Source organism: Triticum dicoccoides, chromosome 5A, assembly GCF_002162155.2.
Source record: "Triticum dicoccoides isolate Atlit2015 ecotype Zavitan chromosome 5A, WEW_v2.0, whole genome shotgun sequence".
NCBI lineage: Eukaryota > Viridiplantae > Streptophyta > Magnoliopsida > Poales > Poaceae > Triticum > Triticum dicoccoides.
The window spans coordinates 541,601,521-541,618,634 of NC_041388.1; the positions used below are offsets into that span (position 1 = coordinate 541,601,521).

Genomic DNA, 17,114 nt, shown 5'->3' on the forward strand with positions numbered 1-17,114 from the left:
CGGCGCCCCTAGCCGCCACCGGCCGCCGCCGCCCCGGGCGCCCACCGGCCGGACCCGGTGCCCCAAGTCCCTCTCCGGCCGCCCCGCTCCAGATCCAGCGATCTCCACCGTCTCCGGTTGTCTACAGGAACTCCGGCGAGCTCCCCGGCGAACCTCGTTCCGCGTGCAAATCTGGATCTGAGATCTATATCGGTTGACTTTCGCTCCCGAACCCTAATTTTTATGCCTACTTTGACCGGTCGTAACTTTGCATCCGTAGCTCCGATTGGGGCATATAATATATCAAAGTGTTCACCTCGACGAGTACATCATTTTGTTCCATTGCATCATTTTCATTTGAGTTCATCTTGATGCCCAAAATGCTGTTAGAAGGAGGCTTCGTGAATTAATTGTCAGATCTGTTAGTTCATCTGAGACTTTTGTCATTTTTGCCATGATTGTTGTGTGCATGCTATGCCTGTAAATCCTTCATATGTTTTGTTAAGCATTTTATCTTCTTTCCAGAGGTGCAACCCATGCATTTTTAGGATGTGTTTGGTGACTTGTGCAAGCTTGCAAAGTGAGGCACCCGGTAAATCTGTTTTCAGGGACTTAGTTGTTTTCACCAAGTCTGGGATTATTTAGTTCATGATGCCATATGTTCAGCTTGTTTCCTAGTGATCCGTGCCTCTTTTGAGGATGATCAGTAAAGGAGTTTTGTTAACCATGTTATGCTCTATCCATTCATGTCTTTATTTGCAATTATGGAGCACCCTAGCTTGAGTAAATCGAGCTCAACTTTTGCTTCATGGTGAATCTGGACAGATCGTCAACTCGTTTGCGATTTTGCCGATGTTATTGTAGTTGGTCCGTGCATGCTATGCCATTGTTCTTGCCATGTATATCTAGCATTTTGTGCCTTCTTTATGTATGTATGCTTGCCTTGCCATGACTTGCACCGTAGTGAGTGCATCGAGCTCGTTTACATGCCTTCGTGAGTTATATTTCAGCATGTCTCAGTTTTCACTAAGTCTGAAAACTGATTATGTTTTTGCTATGTTCGTTTGCCCGTTAGTATATTTTGTGAACCCTTTTGGCCCCAGGTCACTTTGGGTATTTGTTAAGCTTGTTGAGTAGCTCCACTCCATGTTCTTACTTGTCTTATTCAGGCCATGTATCATGTTGTTTTGCTGCTTCGAAAAGGGCTTCGTGATCTAAAATTTCAGACAAGTGTTAATTTCACTAAGTCTGGAATCTGTTTTGCATTTGCGTTTTTGCCATGCTTGTTTGAACCTCATAATGGATGAATTGGCCGTGGCTCAGTGCTAGTCTTTTGTTAAGCATCTTGTGTGCATCCCTGCCATGTATTTTGTTGTCATGTTTGGTGGCTGTAGCATGTTCATTGCATTGCATTTAGATGCCTACTTGCTGTAAATTGCAGACCGGTGTCATATCTTAAAACGCTTGCCATTTCCAAACCGCAACTCCGATTCCGGCGTTCTTTATATCGTTTTCAAGCGATTTCATCTTATCTTTCCAGTGGCACCCTTGGAATTCCATGTTGAGGCCAGATTCTTGCATTTCCTGTCATATCTTGCATTTTGCATCCCGCATCGCATCTCGCATAGCATATCTTCATTCCATCATATTGCTTGGTCTTGCACGTGGTTGATTGTATCCTTGTTGCTTGTTTGTCTTGTTGGGTAGAGCCGGGAGACGAGTTCGCTACCGAGGAGCCCGTTGAGTTTGCTTGTGAGGATCCAGTCAACTCTGACAACTGTGCATGCAAGATGATCATACCCTCGAAATCACTACTATCTTTGCTATGCTAGTTTGCTCGCTCTTGCTATGCCAATGCTACGATGCCTACCTTTTGCTTGTCAGCCTCCCAATTGCCATGTCAAACCTCTAACCCACCTTGTCCTAGCAAACCGTTGATTGGCTATGTTACCGCTTTGCTCAGCCCCTCTTATAGCGTTGCTAGTTGCAGGTGAAGATTGGAGGCCGTTCCTTGTTGGAACATCTTTTATTTACTTGTTGGGATATCATTATATTGCTATGTTATCTTAATGCATCTATATACTTGGTAAAGGGTGGAAGGCTCGGCCTCTCGCCTAGTGTTTTGTTCCACTCTTGCCGCCCTAGTTTTCCGTCATATCGGTGTTATGTTCCCGGATTTTGCGTTCCTTACGCGGTTGGGTTATAATGGGAACCCCTTGATATTTCTCCTTGATTAAAGCTTGTCCAGCAATGCCCAACCTTGGTTTTACCATTTGCCACCTAGCCTTTTTCTTTCCCTTGGGTTCTGCAGACTCAAGGTTCATCTCATTTTAACCCCCGGGCCAGTGCTCCTCTGAGTGTTGGTCCAAACCGTCAGCCGCCGGTGGCTACCAGGGGCAACTCTGGGCTGGCCTACCGGAAGTTTAGACAATCTGAGTGTGCCCTGAGAAAGAGATATGTGCAGCTCCTATCGGGATTTGTCGGCACATTCGGGCGGTGTTGCTGGTCTTGTTTTAACCTGTCGAATTGTCTTGTTGTACCGGGTTGCCGAGTCTGATCGGTGGGTCTCGGGTGGAGGTCTATTCCTTCGTTGACCATGAGAGCTTGTCATGGGCTAAGTTGGGACTCCCCTGCAGGGATTGAACTTTTGAAAGCCGTGCCCGCGGTTATGGGCAGATGGGAATTTGTTATGTCCGGTTGTAGATAACTTGAACCTTAATTAATTAAAATGAATCAACCGAGTGTGTTACCCTGATGGCCCCTTTCCGGCGGAATCCGGGAAGCGGACACGGTGTTGGAGTTATGCTTGCGCAGGTTATTCGCCTAGCTTCTCGCTCGCGCCTTGCCTCCTCTTCTCGCTCTCTTTTGCGAATAAGTTAGCCACCATACATGCTAGTCGCTTGCTGCAGCTCCACTTATATAAGCCTTACACTTCCTATAAGCTTAAATAGTCTTGATCGCGAGGCTGCGAGATTGCTGAGTCCCCGTGGCTCACAGATACTATAATTCCAGATGCAGGTCCAGGTGATTACGCTCCAGGTGACGATTACGAGCTCAAGTGGGAGTTCGATGAGGACTCTCAGCGTTATTATGTTTCCTTTCCCGATGATCAGTAGTGGTGCCTAGTTGGGGTTCGATTCAGGGCCTTGTCGCATGTTGGGTTTTCTTTTATTTTGGCGCCGTAGTCGGGCCATGAGTGTTTGTATGATGGATGTTATTTATGTACTCTGATGTGACGTGGCGAGTGTAAGCCAACTATGTATCTTCCCCTTTTATCATATATTACATGGGATGTTGTAATGATTGCCTAACTTGCGACATTGCTTTCAATGCGGTTATGTCTCTAAGTCGTGCCTTGACACGTGGGAGCTATAGCCGCATCGAGGGCGTGACAAGTTGGTATCAAAGCCTTCCCCGACCTTAGGAGCCCCATTGCTTGATCGTTTTTTAGCAGCCGAGTTGTGTCTAGAAAATGTTTTGAGTCATTTAGAATTTATATATCGGAGAGCTTAGGAATTCTTTTTACTTCCCAGTCTCCTCATCGCTCTGGTAAGGAATCCTGACGTAGAGTTTTGACTCTTCTCCTCTCAAATTTTACTAAAAAAATTTTAGGATCACGCGAGTATCTTGGATTTGTTCCGATGGCTTATGATGAGAATACTGTCTTGGTGCCTCCTGTCAGGGGTTTAGTGGAAGTGTCCCGGGGAGTTGAGCTCTGAGGTGTTGTCATCATAATTTTATCATTGCTATTCTGGAATACTTGAGATATGTTCGCCGACATCGAAAATCTCTTTTATGCAGTTCGTTGGTGAGATAACCTCGACGCCACCCAGTACTGGGGCGGGAGTTCGGGAGTATCGCCATAACTTGTATAACGGATGCTTTTCGAAGGTTGAGGTAGATGGTTTCCAAAATTTTCTTGGTTATGTGTTAAAGGATGGATACAGCTAGATGTAGGATTTGCTAGTTTGGGTGAGATATTATGCTTCCCCTGTATCCCCAACACCTGATTGCATAACCGGAAAAGTTCGGGAGTTTCATAGGTGGGAATTCTAGTAGCTCTAGTTCTTCTTCCACAGATATTGGTTTGGGATTGGGATTTCTTACCGATTATTCGTTCTTGATCTGTACCTTGTTGATTTATTTTTCTACCTTAATTCTACGTGGCTTCTCAATTTAAGGATATGTGACCATTTGAAGAGGAATGCATTCGTTCATTTTGTTCGGATGTGAAGACTATATGTTGCAATTTTCATTCCGTTGGTTTCAGCTTCAATTATCTGTCTATGTGCTAACGGTGGTCAACCTCTTCAGGATGGCTCCCGGTAAGAGCACCAGTCAGAACCAGAATCAAGATCCGCCACCGCCTCCACCTCCTCCAGAGGCATGGCAAGCTGTGATTGCCGCAACCAATGCAAACACTCAGCTGATCATGCAAATTCTCCAAGAGCGCAATCAAGGCAGTCAAGGGAATCAAGGCAGCAATCAGAGTCACTTTGCTACACTCAACCAGTTCCTTGCTAACGGGCCAAAGACTTTCAGTAATTGCGTTGAGGCAACCGATGCTGACGATTGGCTTGTGGATCTGTGTAAGCATTTCGAGTGCAGTAACGTCAGGCCTGAGGACTTTGTCAAGTTCGCTTCCTTCCAACTCAAAGATCAAGCTGCAGAATGGTTCCAGCAGTACAAGGACTCCAGAGGTAGACGTGTTATCACTTGGGATGACTTCCGTCGAGATTTCCGAGCTCACCATATTCCGCAGAGCGTGGTTGAAAGCAAGCGTGAGGAATTCCGCAATCTGAAGCAAGGATCTTTGTCTGTCTATGACTACAACAAGTTGTTCCAGAAGCTTGCCCGCTTTGCCAAGCAGGACGTGCCTGATGATAAGAGTATGATATATCAGTTCAGGGGTGGTCTCAGAGAAGATATTCAGCTCGCTCTTGTTCTCTTCGAGCCCTTGAGATACGATGAGTTCTACAACATGGCACTGAAGCAAGAGGCTGCTCAGTTGAGGTGTGATGCTTCCAGGAAGCGAGTCAGAGATGTTACTCCTTCTTCCTCTACTCAAGTGGCCAAGCAGCAGAAGTTTTGGCTTCCTCCTCCTCCGTTCCATCAGCCGTATCAGCAGAAGAGCAAAGGTGGCAGTGGTTCTTCCCACCCACCCAACCCAGGCTTTCAGAACAAGACTTCGTCTCAAGCTCCAAGATCGAGTGCTCCGTATCACCGTCCGCTTTCAGAGGTCACGTGCAACAAGTGCCAACAGAAGGGTCACTATGCCAACAAGTGTTTCAACCAGAGGCGTCTTCCTCCTCCTCCTCCTGTCAGATCGGCAAGTACAGCTGTGGTCAAGCATAACCCCAAGTACGCCAAGGTCAACATGGTGAATGCAGCCCAGGCAGAGGACTCGTCAGATGTGATCATGGGTAATCTTCCTGTTAACGATGTTCCTGCAAAAGTTCTTTTTGACACGGGTGCATCGCATTGCTTCATTTCTAGACCTTTTGCATCTAAGCATGGGTGGTTTTCTCAAGTTATGCATAAGCCATTAGCAGTCGTCTCTCCGGGTAGATGCTTGCTTGCTAACTGCGAAGTTCCGGATATTTCTATCTCGATGGGTGATTTCAAGTTTCTGGCTTCCCCAATGATTCTTGGTAACTCGGATATTGATCTTATTCTCGGAATGGATTGGCTTTCTAAGCACAAGGCTCAGCTTGATTGTGCTGCCAGACAGATTCAATTGACTCATTCGTCTGAGGATGTAATTGTCTTTGCCGCTCGGGATAATACTATCTGTCTGTTTTCTCTCAATGAGAAGGGTGAATTGGATGCCATCTCTCAAATTCCAGTCGTTTGCGAATATCAAGACGTCTTTCCAGAAGAGCTCCCAGGAATGCCTCCGCACCGGCCAGTTGAATTCGTTATTGAACTTGAGCCTGGCACGGAACCTGTGTGCAAACGTCCTTACAAGCTCGGACCTGAAGAGTTGAAGGAGCTGAAGAAGCAATTCGATGAGCAAGAAAGAATGGGTCTCATCCGGCCTAGTACTTCTCTGTGGGGTTGTGGTGTTCTTTTTGTGAAGAAGAAGGATGGAACGGACTGACTTTGTATTGATTACCGTCCAGTGAACAAGAAGACCATCAAGAACAAATACCCACTTCCCAACATCAATGAGCTGTTCGAACAACTCAAAGGCGCCCAAGTATTCTCCAAGCTTGATCTTCGTATGGGTTATCACCAGATTCGCATTCGTGAAGAAGATATTCCCAAGACAGCATTCAGAACAAGCTTTGGTTCATATGAATACACGGTCATGTCTTTTGGCCTCGCCAACGCTCCTCCGACGTTCTCTCGCATGATGAATTTCATCTTCAACGCCTACACCAATGACTTCATTTTGGTCTATCTCGACGACATTCTGGTTTTCTCCAAGAACAAGGAAGATCATGCCAAGCACTTGCATTTGATTCTCGATAAGCTCAGGGAACATCAGTTCTATGCCAAGTTCTTCAAGTGTGAATTTTGGCTCGATGAGGTTCTTTATCTTGGTCATATCATCTCTGCCAAGGGCATTTCCGTGAATCCCGAGAAGGTATCCGCAATTGTGAATTGGGAACCTCCTCAGAACGTGAAGCAACTCCGCAGTTTTCTCGGTCTCGCAAGCTATTGCCGAAGATTCGTTGAAAACTTTTCCAAGATTGTGAAGCCTCTCTCTAATCTTCTCCAGAAGCACGTCAAGTACGTTTGGTCTCCGGAGTGTGATATTGCTTTCAACACTTTGAAAGAGAAGTTGATCACTGCTCCAGTTCTGACTCCGCCTGATGAATCCAAGCCGTACGAGGTCTTTTGTGATGCCTCTCTCCAAGGTCTTGGCGCTGTATTGATGCAAGAGAAGAAAGTTGTTGCTTATACATCTCGCCAGTTGAAGCCTAATGAGAAGAACTACCCCACTCATGATCTCGAGTTGGCGGCAGTTGTGCATGCTTTGTTGACTTGAAGACATCTTCTATTGGGAAGAAAAGTGGACATTTTCACTGATCACAAGAGTCTCAAGTACATCTTCACTCAGCCTAATCTCAACCTAAGGCAAACTCGATGGGTCGAAATGATTCAAGAGTATAATCCGAGTATTGAGTATACTCCAGGCAAGGCCAATGTGATTGCTGACGCTTTGAGCAGAAAGGCCTACTGCAACAGTCTGATTCTCAAGCCTTATCAACCCGAGCTTTGCGAAGCTTTTCGCAAACTTAATCTGCAAGTTGTTCCTCAAGGTTTCCTCGCCAACCTTCAAGTCTCTCCTACCTTAGAATACCAGATTCGCCAAGCCCAGCTTCTTGATGCTATGGTGAAAAAGGTGAAGATTGGGATTGCCAAGAGTCAGCCCAAGTACAAGTGCTACCGCCTTGATGACAAGGACACTCTCTTCTTCGAGGATCATATTGTTGTGCCCAAAGGTGAACTTCATAAAGTGATCATGAACGAGGCTCACAATTATCTCCTCTCCATCCATCCTGGGAGCACGAAGATGTATCAGGACCTTAAGCGAGCTTATTGGTGGACTCGAATGAAGCGCGAGATCGCTCAATTCGTGAATGAATGTGATGTCTGCAGAAGAGTGAAGGCAGAACACCAAAGGCCAGCAGGTCTCCTCCAACCTCTTGCCATTCTAGAATGGAAGTTTGACCACATTGAAATGGACTTCGTGACTGGGTTTCCAAAGTCCAAGTGTGGCAATGATGCTATATTCGTTGTCATCGACAAGCTCACCAAAGTGGCTCACTTTCTGCCTATCAAAGAGTCGATCACTGCAGCTCAATTGGCGGAACTCTATACCTCTCGCATTGTCTCTCTGCACGGTATTTCTCAGGTGATATCTTCAGACCGTGGCAGCATCTTTACCTCCAAGTTTTGGGATTCTTTTCAGAAGGCCATGGGCACCAACATCCGCTTCAGCACAGCTTTCCATCCTCAAACAAGCGGTCAAGTCGAGCGTCTCAACCAGATTCTTGAAGATATGCTCAGGGCTTGTGTGATCTCCTTCGGCATGAAGTGGGAGGATTGTCTTCCTTATGCTGAATTCTCATACAACAACAGTTTTCAAGCAAGTTCGGGCAAGGCCCCATTTGAAATTCTGTATGGCAGGAAGTGCCGTACCCCTCTCAACTGGTCTGAAACCGGTGAACGTCAACTGCTGGGTAATGACTTAATCACAGAAGCAGAAGAAATGTGCAAAGTCATTCGTGATAACCTCAAAGCAGCCCAATCCCGCCAGAAGAGCTACTATGATAGTAAGCACCATGATTTGGCTTTTGAGATCGGAGATCATGTTTACCTCCGTGTCTCTCCTATGAAAGGTACTCGTCGCTTCGGTATCAAAGGGAAGCTTGCCCCCAGATACGTGGGACCTTTCAAGATTGTCAGCAAGAGAGGCGACCTCGCCTATCAACTCGAGCTTCCTTCAAACTTTGCAAATTTTCATGATGTGCTCCATGTCTCTCAGCTTCGAAAGTGCTTCAAGACTCCTGACCGCACCGTCAACTTCGAGGACATTGAGCTCCAAGAAGATCTCTCTATCGTGAGCACCCAGTTACTATTCTTGAAGAGACTGAACGCAAGACTCGCAACAAGTCAATCAAATTTCTCAAAGTCAAGTGGTCACACCATTCTGACCGTGAAGCTACCTGGGAACGCGAGGGTCACCTCCGTTCTGAGTACCCGGAGTTCTTTCAGTCCTAGATCTCGGGACGAGATCTTTTCGTAGTGGTGGAGTGTTGTAACACCCCGGATGTAACTTTCCCAATTTGTACTCCAACTCTTGCCGTTTCCGGCGTTAAGTTATATTTATTTCTCGGGTTCGGGTCTTTGTCTCCATGTGTTGTTTTCATTTTCATGCATCTCATATCATGTCATCATGTGCATTGCATTTGCATATGTGTTCATCTCATGCATTCGAGCATTTTCCCCGTTGTCCGTTTTGCATTCCGGCGCTTCGTTCTCCTCTGGTGGCCATTTCTAGCCTTCTTTCGTGTGTGGGGATTAAACATTTCTGGATTGGACCGAGACTTGCCAAGCGGCCTTGGTTTACTACCGATAGACCGCCTCTCAAGTTTCGTATCATTTGGACTTCGTTTGATACTCCAACGGTTAACCAAGGGACCGAAAAGGCCTCGTGTGTGTTGCAGCCCAGCACCGCTCCAATTTGGCCCAAAACCCACCAAACTCTGCTCCATGTCCTAGAGCGTTCGATCACGATCGCGTGGCCGAAAACCGCACCTCATTTGGACTCTCCTAGCTCCACTTATGCCTATAAATAGCACCCCTCCAAATTCGGATCTTCTTCCCCGTCCAAACCCTAGTCTAAAAAAAAGCAAATCCGCGCCGACGGACATGTCCGGGGCCTAGCCGGACACGTCCGCCTCCGCCTCTCGTCCACTTCGCGCCCACCACGTGGCGCCGCCGACCGCCGCCGCCGGCCCGCGGAGGCCCGCGCCCGGCCCCCGACGCCGCACTCCCGGGCTAGAGGAGCGCCGCCGCCGCCCCCCTTCGTCCCCAGCTCCGCTGCCCGCGCCGCCGTGCTCCATCAACGCCGGCCGCCCCGCTCCGTCCGGCAAGCCGCCGCCTCGCCGCCAACCGCCCGCGGCGCCCGTCGCCGCCATCGGCCGCCGCCGCCCCGGGCGCCCACCGGCCGGACCCGGTGCCCCAAGTCCCTCTCCGGCCGCCCCGCTCCAGATCCGGCGATCTCCACCGTCTTCGGTCGTCTACAGGAACTCCTACGAGCTCCCCGGCGAACCTCGTTCCACGTGCAAATCTGGATCTGAGATCTATATCGGTTGACTTTCGCTCCCGAACCCTAATTTTTATGCCTACTTTGACCGGCCGTAACTTTGCATTCGTAGCTCCGGTTAGGGTATATAATATATCAAAATGTTCATCTCGACGAGTACATCATTTCATTCCATTGCATCATTTTAATTTGAGACCATCTTGATGCCCAAAATGCTATTAGAAGGAGACTTCGTGAATTAATTGTCAGATTTGTTAGTTCATCTGAGACTTTTGTCATTTTTGCCATGATTGTTGTGTGCATGCTATGCCTGTGAGTCCTTCATATGTTTTGTTAAGCATTTTGTCTTCTTTCCAGAGGTGCAAACCATGCATTTTTAGGATGTGTGTGGTGACTTGTACAAGCTTGCAAAGTGAGGCACCCGGTAAATCTGTTTTCAGGAACTTAGTTGTTTTCACCAAGTCTGGGATTATTTAGTTCATGATGCCATATGTTCAGCTTGTTTCCTAGTGATCCGTGCCTCTTTTGAGGATGATCAGTAAAGGAGTTTTGTTAACCATGTTATGCTCTATCCATTCATGTCTTTGTTTGCAATTATGGAGCACCCTAGCTTGAGTAAATCGAGCTCAACTTTTGCTTCGTGGTGAATCTGGACAGATCGTCAACTCGTTTGCGATTTTTCCGATGTTATTGTAGTTGGTCCGTGCATGCTATGCCATTGTTCTTGCCATGTATATCTAGCATTTTGTGCCTTCTTTATGTATGTATGCTTGCCTTGCCATGACTTGCACCGTAGTGAGTGCATCGAGCTCGTTTACATGCCTTCGTGAGTTATATTTCAGCATGTCTCAGTTTTCACTAAGTCTGAAAACTGATTATGTTTTTGCTATGTTCGTTTGCCCGTTAGTATATTTTGTGAACCCTTTTGGCCCCAGGTCACTTTGGGTATTTGTTAATCTTGTTGAGTAGCTCCACTCCATGTTCTTACTTGTCTTATTCAGGCCATGTATCATGTTGTTTTGCTGCTTCGAAAAGGGCTTCGTGATCTAAAATTTCAGACAAGTGTTAATTTCACTAAGTCTGGAATCTGTTTTGCATTTGCGTTTTTGCCATGCTTGTTTGAACCTCATAATGGATGAATTGGCCGTGGCTCAGTGCTAGTCTTTTGTTAAGCATCTTGTGTGCATCCCTGCCATGTATTTTGTTGTCATGTTTGGTGGATGTAGCATGTTCATTGCATTGCATTTAGATGCCTACTTGCTATAAATTGCAGACCGGTGTCATATCTTAAAACGCTTGCCATTTCCAAACCGCAACTCCGATTCCGGCGTTCTTTATATCGTTTTCAAGCGATTTCATCTCATATTTCCAGTGGCACCCTTGGAATTCCAAGTTGAGGCCAGGTTCTTGCATTTCCTGTCATATCTTGCATTTTGCATCCCGCATCGCATCTCGCATAGCATATCTTCATTCCATCATATTGCTTGGTCTTGTACGTGGTTGATTGTATCCTTGTTGCTTGTTTGTCTTGTTGGGTAGAGCCGGGAGACGAGTTTGCTACCGAGGAGCACGTTGAGTTTGCTTGTGAGGATCCAGTCAACTCTGACAACTGTGCAGGTAAGATGATCATACCCTCGAAATCACTACTATCTTTGCTATGCTAGTTTGCTCGCTCTTGCTATGCCAATGCTACGATGCCTACCTTTTGCTTGTCAGCCTCCCAATTGCCATGTCAAACCTCTAACCCACCTTGTCCTAGCAAACCGTTGATTGGCTATGTTACCGCTTTGCTCAGCCCCTCTTATAACGTTGCTAGTTGCAGGTGAAGATTGGAGGCCGTTCCTTGTTGGAACATCTTTTATTTACTTGTTGGGATATCATTATATTGCTATGTTATCTTAATGCATCTATATACTTGGTAAAGGGTGGAAGGCTCGGCCTCTCGCCTAGTGTTTTGTTCCACTCTTGCCGCCCTAGTTTTCCGTCATATCGGTGTTATGTTCCCGGATTTTGCGTTCCTTACGCGGTTGGGTTATAATGGGAACCCCTTGATATTTCGCCTTGATTAAAGCTTGTCCAGCAATGCCCAACCTTGGTTTTACCATTTGCCACCTAGCCTTTTTCTTTCCCTTGGGTTCTGCAGACTCAAGGGTCATCTCATTTTAACCCCCCCGGGCCAGTGCTCCTCTGAGTGTTGGTCCAAACCGTCAGCCGCCGGTGGCTACCAGGGGCAACTCTGGGCTGGCCTACCGGAAGTTTAGACAATCTGAGTGTGCCCTGAGAAAGAGATATGTGCAGCTCCTATCGGGATTTGTCGGCACATTCGGGCGGTGTTGCTGGTCTTGTTTTAACCTGTCGAATTGTCTTGTTGTATCGGGTTGCCGAGTCTGATCGGTGGGTCTCGGGTGGAGGTCTATTCCTTCGTTGACCATGAGAGCTTGTCATGGGCTAAGTTGGGACTCCCCTGCAGGGATTGAACTTTTGAAAGCCGTGCCCACGGTTATGGGCAGATGGGAATTTGTTATGTCCGGTTGTAGATAACTTGAACCTTAATTAATTAAAATGAATCAACCGAGTGTGTTACCGTGATGGCCCCTTTCCGGCGGAATTCGGGAAGCGGACACGGTGTTGGAGTTATGCTTGCGCAGGTTGTTCTTCTAGCTTCTCGCTTGCGCCTTGCCTCCTCTTCTCGCTCTCTTTTGCGAATAAGTTAGCCACCATACATGCTAGTCGCTTGCTGCAGCTCCACTTATATAAGCCTTACACTTCCTATAAGCTTAAATAGTCTTGATCGCGAGGGTGCGAGATTGCTGAGTCCCCGTGGCTCACAGATACTATAATTCCAGATGCAGGTCCAGGTGATTACGCTCCAGGTGACGATTACGAGCTCAAGTGGGAGTTCGACGAGGACTCTCAGCGTTATTATGTTTCCTTTCCCGATGATCAGTAGTGGTGCCTAGTTGGGGTTCGATTCAGGGCCTTGTCGCATGTTGGGTTTTCTTTTATTTTGGCGCCGTAGTCGGGCCATGAGTGTTTGTATGATGGATGTTATTTATGTACTCTGATGTGACGTGGCGAGTGTAAGCCAACTATGTATCTCCCCCTTTTATCATATATTACATGGGATGTTGTAATGATTGCCTAACTTGCGACATTGCTTTCAATGCGGTTATGTCTCTAAGTCGTGCCTCGATACGTGGGAGCTATAGCCGCATCGAGGGCATTGTACGGTGGTACGAAAAACTACAATCCTTATTTTCGGTTCCGTTACACATGATCTATGCAACACGTTGCCCGATTGTTTTGTATAATTTTTTTGTGGGGGGTCTTGTATGATTGTTTAATGCACAGGTCAATCCCTTTTGACCTTGCACGTCGAGACGATTGATGCGGGTGGTCAATTCTTGGGAACAAAGTCAACATGGACACAAATGAATGCATGGTTACCAAGTTCCATTAGGTATTGTGGATCAAGCATGCGCGCAAAATTGGCTACTTCGAGCATGTACAATTGTTCTATCTTAAGCATGCCACGTAGAATAAATGATGAGGTGGAGGAGAGAGAAATCATAAAAAAAGATTTTTCTTCTCTTATTTAAGAGAAGACAAGAGGTGATCTCTTAGCACAATATGTCTCACCACGTTCTTAGAAATAGCTAGTTATTGAAGATAAGGCTAAGAGATGACTCATTGTAGACATGTTTTTTTGTCATCTCTAAATTACATGCAAGACTTAACATAAGACTATCTTATCAACCATTGTGCATGCCCTTCTAGTTTGTCACATCTTAGCAGTATAACTCCAAAGAGAAAACAATCAAGTACTTATTAGCTTTCCTCTTTTGGTGGTAGAGAATAAAAATGGGCCTTAGCTCATCTTAAACTTCCTTATTAGAAGGCGGATTACTGTTCCGTTATCGCTATGATAGTGGAACACGACACGCGTTGTGCGATCCATGGTATGAAAACAACAATCCTTGTTTTTTGGTCCGGTTATACATGATCAAGATTTGTTTTGTGTCATTCTTCAAGCACAATTCAATCCCCCTTTAATTAATAGCTCCGGCGGGTATTTGCAAGGAAGCCATTGTTTGTCACAACAACATCAAAATGGACACAAACGACGTCGATAGAAGTCCATTCCTCATGCATCTTGTAGATCATGCATGGCCACAAAATTTGACTTATATATGGATAGTATTAAAAAATCCAAATTTTCATCTATGTGGTCCATCGTTATTAATCTGGGGATAACAACTGGCATCGATCAACACATGTTTGTGAAATTAATTTAGATACACTACCAGTCGGATTACGACTAGCTGGACCTTCCTGATTGGTCGCTACCATCTCTGATCCACAAGCTGATGGACGCTCACGGTTTCGTCATATCGGCGACGGGAGCCCAAGGGACCAGGCGGCAAAACCACCAAAGTGAAAACAGACAAGTACTCATTCCACGTCCTCTTTTAGTGGTAGACCAGAAAAATATGCTTTAGCTTAGCTGAAACTTCCTAATGGGAAGGTGACCTATCATTCCTTTATCGCTATGATAGTGGAACCCGACGCGCGTTGTGCGGTGGTATGAAAAACTACAATCCTTATTTTCGGTTCCGTTACACATGATTTATGCAACACGTTGCCCGATTGTCTTGTATAATTATCTAATGCACAACTCAATCCCTTTTGACCTTGCATCTCGAGAGGTTTTTTGCAGGTGGTCAATTCTTGGGAACAACATCAAAATGGACACAAATGAATGCGTTGTTACCAAGTTCCATTTGGTATTGTGGATAAAGCATGCCCACAAAATTGGCTACTTCTAGTTTGTCACATTCTAGCAGTGACTCCAAAGAGAAAACAATCAAGTACTTATTAGCTTTCCTCTTTTGGTGGTAGACAACCAAAATGGGCTTTAGCTCATTTTAAACTTCCTTATTAGAAGGCAGACTGTTGTTCCGTTATCGCTATGAAAGTGGAACACGACGCGCGTTGTGCGATCCATGCATTGTGCATTGGAACTTCCTAGTGGGAAGGCGAACTATTGTTCTGTTATCGCTATGATCGTGGAACCCGACGTGCGTTGTGCGGTGGTATGAAAAACTATTGTCCTTATTTTCTGGTTTAGTTACATGTGATCTAATATGTTGCCCGATTGTTTTGTATACTTTTATAACACACAATTCAATCTCTTTTGTCGAGCAGATTTTTGCAGGGTGAGCAATTCTTGGGAATAACATCAAAATGGACACAAATGAATGCATTATTACCAAATCGCATTAGGTATTGTGGATCAAGTATACCCATAAAATTGGTTGAGACTACTAAAAATCTGAAATTTTGTATATCTCGTCTACTTCTGCTTTGTCACATTGTAGCAGTGACTCCAAAGAGAAAACAGACAAGTATGATAGTGGAACCTGACATGCGTTGTGCAGTGGTATGGAAAACTACAATCCTTATTTTCGGTTAGGTTACGCGTTACCTTTTGACCTTGCACCTCGAGAGGATTGTTGCGGGTGGTCAATTCTTGGGAACAACATCAAAATGGACACAAATGAATGCATGGTTACCAAGTTCCATTAGGTATTGTGGATCAAGCATGCCCGCAAAATTGGCTACTTCTAGTTTGTCACATTTTAGCAGTGACTCCAAAGAGAAAACAATCAAGTACTCCCCGCGGTCCTTTTTACTCTGCATATTAGAATTCTCTGAAGTCAAACTTCACAAAGTTTGACCGTATTTATATATAAAAAAATCAACATCTGCAATGCTAAAGTTATATAATATGGAACTTTAAGTCATGACAAATCTAGTGGTATTGATTTCAGATTGTGAATGTTGACACTTTTTTTTACAAAGTTGGTCAAACTTTATGAGGCTTGACTTCAGTCAAATCTTATATGCGAACTAAAAAGGACCGGAGGGAGTACTTATTAGCTTTCCTCTTTTGGTGGTAGACAACAAAAATGGACTTTAGCTCATCATCTTAAACTTCCTTATTAGAAGGCGGGCTATTGTTCCATTATCGCTATGATAGTGGAACACGACGCGTCGTTGTGCGATCCAAGGTATGGAAAACAACAATCCTTCTTTTTCGGTCCGGTTACACATGATCCATGCAACATGTTTCATATATATATAAAAGATTTGTTTTGTGTCATTCTTCAAGCACAATTCAATCCCCCTTTACTAGCTCCGGCACTTCAAAAGGGTATTTGCAAGAAAGCCATTGTTTGGCACAACAACAAAATTGACTGACGGGTAGTATGAAAAATCTGAAATTTCATATATGTGGTCTATCGTTATTAATCTGGGGATAACAACTGGCATCGATCAACAAATGTTTGAGGCATCAAAATTAATTTAGACACACTACCGGATTAGGTACGACTAGCTGAACCTTCCTGATTGGTCGCTACCATCTCCGATCCACAACTGGATGGACGCTCACGGTTCCGTCATATCGGCGCCGGGAGCCCAAGGGACCAGGCGGCGAAATCACCAAAGTGACCGGCGTGCCTGGTCGTGGGCGGGGAGAGCTCCTCCTTGGCGTCGGCGCCGTCGAGGTGCGCGGCGACCGGGGCGCGGCAGACGGGGCAGGTGGGCGCGCGCGTGAGCAGCCAGCGGTCGACGCACTCCCGGTGGAAGCCGTGGCGGCACGCCGGGAGCACGCGCACCTCGTCCCCGGCCGCGTACTCCGCCAGGCACACCGCGCAGGCGTCGGCGTCCACCCCCTCGTCCTCCACGACCGCCTCGGGGCAGCCGCCGTCGCGCGGATGGTCCAGCAGGACGACCACCCGCACGGGGATCCCCTCGAGCGCGCGCTTGGTCGCCTCCCGCGGCGGCGCCGGGCCGTCGGCGTCGGCCCCGGCGGGGTCTTCGTGGCGGGCGGCGCGGAGGCAGGCGTAGAGCGTGCTGAGGGCGATATAGGAGACGCTGGCGACGAAGAGCACGGTGGTGGTGATGCTCAGCGCCCTCTCCAGGTGCGCCTGCTGCGCCTCCATCGACTGGTCCGCCGAGGGGGCCGCCGCCGGCGCGGTCAGCAGGCGGCGAGCGGCCCAGCACCCGCCGCAAGGTCTTTGCATGGCGATCGTAGTGGTAACTGGCGATCGGGCTGGCTAGTGCAGGCCGGGAGTAGTAGTAGTAGCAGGTTGGGTGCGGGGAGGCGTGTGAGGCCGACGCGTGCTTTTATATATGGCAAGTGATTGGTAGGGAGTGAAGTCTATTTAGAACTCTGAGAATGTAGAGCACGACGCAAATGAACCCTGACTTTTAAATCCCTGAAATTCATACCCCGACCTCCCTGATCCCGGTCGTTTTTTACCTTTAGGTTGTATCCAAACAGGGGGAT

At 46.7% G+C, this 17,114-nt stretch overlaps 1 protein-coding gene across 1 annotated transcript; it reads right to left on the reverse strand.

Annotated features, from left to right (window-relative positions):
• Window positions 1–16,221: 16,221 nt before the first annotated feature.
• Window positions 16,222–16,848, reverse strand: LOC119299939 (probable E3 ubiquitin-protein ligase ATL44). Its single transcript, XM_037577046.1, has one exon. It carries the CDS (start codon window positions 16,846–16,848, stop codon window positions 16,222–16,224), a length of 627 nt encoding a protein of 208 aa, XP_037432943.1.
• Between the last annotated feature and the right edge of the window lie 266 nt (window positions 16,849–17,114).

Bases quoted from the DNA above. Each gene is read 5' to 3' on its own strand.
- LOC119299939 (XM_037577046.1), bottom strand. From the start codon at position 16,848: ATGCAAAGACCTTGCGGCGGGTGCTGGGCCGCTCGCCGCCTGCTGACC.